Source organism: Tachysurus vachellii, chromosome 2 (assembly GCF_030014155.1).
Source record: "Tachysurus vachellii isolate PV-2020 chromosome 2, HZAU_Pvac_v1, whole genome shotgun sequence".
NCBI classification, from domain to species: domain Eukaryota; kingdom Metazoa; phylum Chordata; class Actinopteri; order Siluriformes; family Bagridae; genus Tachysurus; species Tachysurus vachellii.
Window position 1 is genome coordinate 39808461 of NC_083461.1, and position 5000 is coordinate 39813460.

A 5000-nucleotide genomic window follows, 5' to 3' on the forward strand; every position below is an offset into this window, starting at 1 on the left:
TTATATTGAATTATTTTTTGATTCACATCAGAATTTGATTCTTTTGATTCACATCTGAATGTGATTCTTTTGATTCACATCAGAATTTGATTCTTTTGATTCACATTAATAGTAGATTCTGATTTTACTTTGTGATTATATCAGTCTAACATTAGTGATTTGATTCTTTTGACTCGGAGCGATTCATCTGTAAGGAACCCATGAGGACTTAACATTTATAAAAGGAGTCTTCAGTGCAACAATCAGAGGTCAGGTTGTGACTTTAAGCCTCACATTATAACCCACGTTATTTGATTTTTCTATTATACATTAAGAAATTGATTGTTTTGATTCATCTAATTGAGTCACTACTTTAGGCTCCTTAATGGTTTCGTATTTTTTGGCTCACATCAGTTATCTTTATCTAATAAGTGATTTTATTATTATTGTTAGTACTTTTGGCTTACAAATGATTTGATTCTTTTCAATACTTTTGGCTCACCTTGTTATTGGATTCACTAATCTAACGTAAGTGATCGATTCATTCGGCTCAGTAAGTGATTCTATTCACTCACTCACTCATCTTCTACCGCTTATCTGAACTACCTCGGGTCACGGGGAGCCTGTGCCTATCTCAGGCGTCATCGGGCATCAAGGCAGGATACACCCTGGACGGAGTGCCAACCCATCACAGGGCACACACACACACACACTCTCATTCACTCACACACTCACACACTACAGACAATTTTCCAGAGATGCCAATCAACCTACCATGCATGTCTTTGGACCGGGGGAGGAAACCGGAGTACCCGGAGGAAACCCCCGAGGCACTGGGAGAACATGTAAACTCCACACACACAAGGTGGAGGTGGGAATCGAACCCTCAACCCTGGAGGTGTGAGGTGAACGTGCTAAACACTAAGCCACCATGACCCCCTGATTCTATTCATGTATAATTTATAATCAAACTTATAACAATTCCCATTTGCTACTTAAGTGCTTTCCATCACCAGCCTCTTTTCCTCTCTTCCTCTATTGACGTTAATATGTCACGGAGAAAGAGAAAAGCATAAAGCAACCTGATGGTGAGGGAAATCTTAAAGTTACAGTTTGAGCTCTGACTGAAGCTCTGACACTACAGACTGCTGCTTCTGTAAATGTTAAATAAACACCTTACAGAACATTTTAATCTGTATCAATGATTACGCAGGTTTTTACACTGAATGAGCTGAAACTACAGAAATGATCTGTGTATTAGTTTCACTTGTCACTGTGCCAAACATTCAGTAGTGTTTAAATCACCGCTGCACAGTTTTGACTTCCCAGACATCGCCGTGAGCTTCTGGATCATCTCACAGCAGAGACTGCTCAAATATTTACACATCACCGTCCTCCCAATTGTAACACCTGTCTTTTTCTTAGGGCCAAACATTTGTATGAAGGCATCATCTAACCCACAAGGTCAAGCTTCTGTTTCAGGCACGAGACAGAGAAATTCTGCTCTGGTTATTCAGATAAAACTGGCGCACCTTTAAATAGCTTTGTTCTGACCCACATTAGCTGGAGCGGTTTGATGGACAGGTGTGTTGAGAGGCGTGGCCTTCATCGTGTGTGTTTAAGGCCAGGAAAAATATGACTACTGAGGACTACCAGTAGAGGGCAGAAATACACACACCCACCCACACACACACACACACACACACTTAGACTTTTTCCAGTTTTCATTGGCTTACTGTAGTGATTCAAATATTTTGACTCACATTAAAGATTTGATTCTTTAGACAAAGAAATTCAATTCATTTGACTCACTTTAAGGATTTAATCATTTTCACTTCAGTGACAAGAATCTTAACTTTTTACACTGATCTGATTATTTTGCTTCACGTTAGTAATTATATATTTTTTCTACCTTACATTACTTTTTTTGGCTTGATTCATTAGACTCACACATGATTTAATTCTTTTGGACAACTAATAACTGGACTTTTTGTCTCAAGTAAGATATTTGACTCTTATAGCTCACTTTAGTTAGCACGTTCTCCTCACACCTCCAGGGTCGGGGTTCGATTCCTGCCTCCACCTTGTGTGTGTGGAGTTTGCATGTTCTCCCTGTGCCTCGGGGGTTTCCTCCGGGTACTCCGGTTTCCTCCCCCGGTCCAAAGACATGCATGGTAGGTTGATTGGCATCTCTGGAAAATTGTCTGTAGTGTGTGAGTGCGTGAGTGAATGAGAGAGTGTGTGTGTGTGCCCTGTGATGGGTTGGCACTCCGTCCAGGGTGTATCCTGCCTTGATGCCCGATGACGCCTGAGATAGGCACAGGCTGCCCGTGACCCGAGGTAGTTCGGATAAGTGGTAGAAGATGAATGAATGAATGAATGAACTTTAGTGAGTACAATAATGATTCTTTTGACTCCTTTTAGCGATTCAGTTCTTTTGGCTTGTATTAATGATTTGGCCATTCAGTGATTGGTTCTTCTAATAACTTTTATTGATTCTTTGTGATTTATTGGTCATTTTAGTCTTTTGTCTGTTGGATATCAAACGTATCAAACTGCCTTCAGAAGCTCCACCTATAATTACATTCATCTGCACCTTTTAGACCTATAATTTACCAGAAACCAGAAACTAGCAAAAGCCCTTATTAATATTGTATAAATCTAAGGAATATGAATATAAATCTATCTGATCATTCTATCTTGGAGATAATAAACTGCTTTCTTTTCCTTTTACTAGGTTCCTTTTTAAGGACCAGATGTGAGATAATGGGATTGGAGCAAATGCTGAAATGCTATGATTTTTTAGAATCATCCCTCAAGTGGGTTTTATTCAAGCGTGCTGTGACCAGAGGGACTACTGGACATGTGGCAGTGCTAGCTGGCTAATCTCTGACTGGTATTGTTGAGTGGAAACATGAGTGAGCTTCCTCCATCTGCTCTAACCTTGAAGCCCCAAGATGGGGTCCACCAAAGCATGTGTCTACAGTTACAGAACAACGATTTCCTCAAATCCTCCTCATCATCATCATCATCACCGGACTCCACGTATAGTCTTAGTAGCATGGATGTGGAAATGCCAGAAGGCATTATGGGAAGCAAAGCAGCCGCTAGCGAAGATGACTCAGGGATCCAGAGCCCGGATTATAGACCCGACGACAACGACAACTCGGTTTCTGTTTACTTAGATGCCAATGAAGAAGGCTGGTATGCTGAATGTGATGATAAAGATAAAGTCACAACAATTCAAAATCAAAATCTTGACAACGTCTTCAGCAATGCTGCTGCTGTTGATGGACAACAAGTAAGAAGAGGCTCGGATGACTCTTCAGCTACAGAAACACAGCTGTTCACTGGGAATGAGGATGGTGAGGATGAAGACGAGGATTCTTTTCTGTCTCTGAGGTCTGTTGATGTAGTAATGAAGAAGCAAAGTGAACCTGAGAAAGTCCAGATGTTCAAAAAAGACTGTGTGGGCCCTGTTTCTCATCTCCATCAGGAGGTGTTTCAGGATTCAGAGGATCCTCCTGAAGACGTAGGCCAGATGTCCAACTCAGCTATGAGGCCCTGTGTGGGCTTTGTGAGTGAGATCCACCAGACCTTTCAGGATTCAGAGGATTATCCACATGAGGTGGGCTACATGTGCAGCTCTACCTCAAGGACCAGTGTGGACTTTGTTAATGAGGTTCATCTGGAGGCATTTCAGGATTCAGAGGATCCTACCGAAGACGTAGGCCAGATGCATTGTTCAAACAGGAGACTTGATGTGGAACCTGTGAGTCAGGAGGCACTTCAGGAGTCACTGGAGTTTAACAATGAGGAGAACCAGATTCAAACCTCAGCCAAGAGACTCAGTGTGGATCTTTTGAGCAAAATCCACCAGGAGGATGTGCAGACAAATACTGATCTTTTTACTGAGAAATCTCCATCTCAACCACCTGCAGAATTAATCAATCAGACAATGTCAAATTTGGTTTCCAAAGCTGCTCATCCATCTACAACCATCCAGAACATCGCTGATTCTACATGTCCAAAAAGAAACCTCCCAATGAATGCCAATGATCCTCTGGATCTTTCTCAAACCAGGTCTCCTGTGGACCCTCCTAAATCCAAATCAAACAAAATGGAGGTAAAACGGTTTTCTGGACCTAATCTGAAGGACATCAAGCCTAAAGTCATCTCGAGGGCTTCTTCTGCTTCAAGACCAGCGAATCCTGATCACAGCCAATCACAGCCAAGAAGCAGAGCTGCCAATAGGAAAGAGCAAAGTCATGATGTAGTCAAGAAACGTGCATCCTCTACTCAGGCAAGAACATCCACCCTCCTAAGAATTTCAGATTCTGACAGCAAATCTACATGGCCGCAGATGGACAAAAAACAACCACCAGACTTCCTGGGGTCAAAGATGGTCACAAACGACAGCCATGTGCAGACTGCAAGTTTGATGGCCTTTGAAACTCTGAGAGACGAGCGAGACAGTCACAAAGATGAAGTGGTAGTAAAGGAGAATACCAGAGATGGAGATGTTGACCAGGTAAGTGCTTCAGTTTTTTTGTCGCCTAATTGCCTAGGAGGGTAGGAGTTGGTGTAGAGGGTAGGAGTTGGTGTAGAGGGTAGGAGTTGGTGCAGAGGGTAGGAGTTGGTGTAGAGGGTAGGAGTTGGTGCAGAGGGTAGGAGTTGGTGCAGAGGGTAGGAGTTGGTGCAGAGGGTAGGAGTTGGTGCAGAGGGTAGGAGTTGGTGTAGAGGGTAGGAGTTGGTGCAGAGGGTAGGAGTTGGTGCAGAGGGTAGGAGTTGGTGTAGAGGGTAGGGGTTGGTGCAGAGGCTAGGAATTGGTGCAGAGGCTAGGAGTTGGTGTAGAGGGTAGGAGTTGGTGTAGAGGGTAGGAGTTGGTGTAGAGGGTAGGACTGCCAGCCAGCTCCAGATTCCCAGTTTGTGTGGAGTTCCTATCTTCTCTCTGTCTCTGAGTTTCTTCTGGGTTCTTCAGTTTCCTCCCATTGCCCAAAAATATTCTAAGAAGGTGAAGT

General features: G+C 43.0%; 1 protein-coding gene across 2 annotated transcripts in view; it reads left to right on the plus strand.

Moving 5' to 3' along the window:
• mtus1b (microtubule associated tumor suppressor 1b) overlaps positions 1-5000 on the plus strand; it is a 29471-nt gene that overhangs the window by 4538 nt on the left and 19933 nt on the right. The window contains exons 1-2 of one of the 2 annotated variants that reach the window (XM_060864677.1): positions 49-248; positions 2717-4510. In XM_060864677.1, coding sequence (XP_060720660.1) covers positions 2894-4510 — 1617 coding nt within the window. In that variant the 5' untranslated portion in view covers positions 49-248; positions 2717-2893. Of the gene's footprint in view, positions 1-48; positions 249-2716; positions 4511-5000 lie in introns of those variants that run through there. The other variant, XM_060864676.1, reaches the window with a different exon arrangement.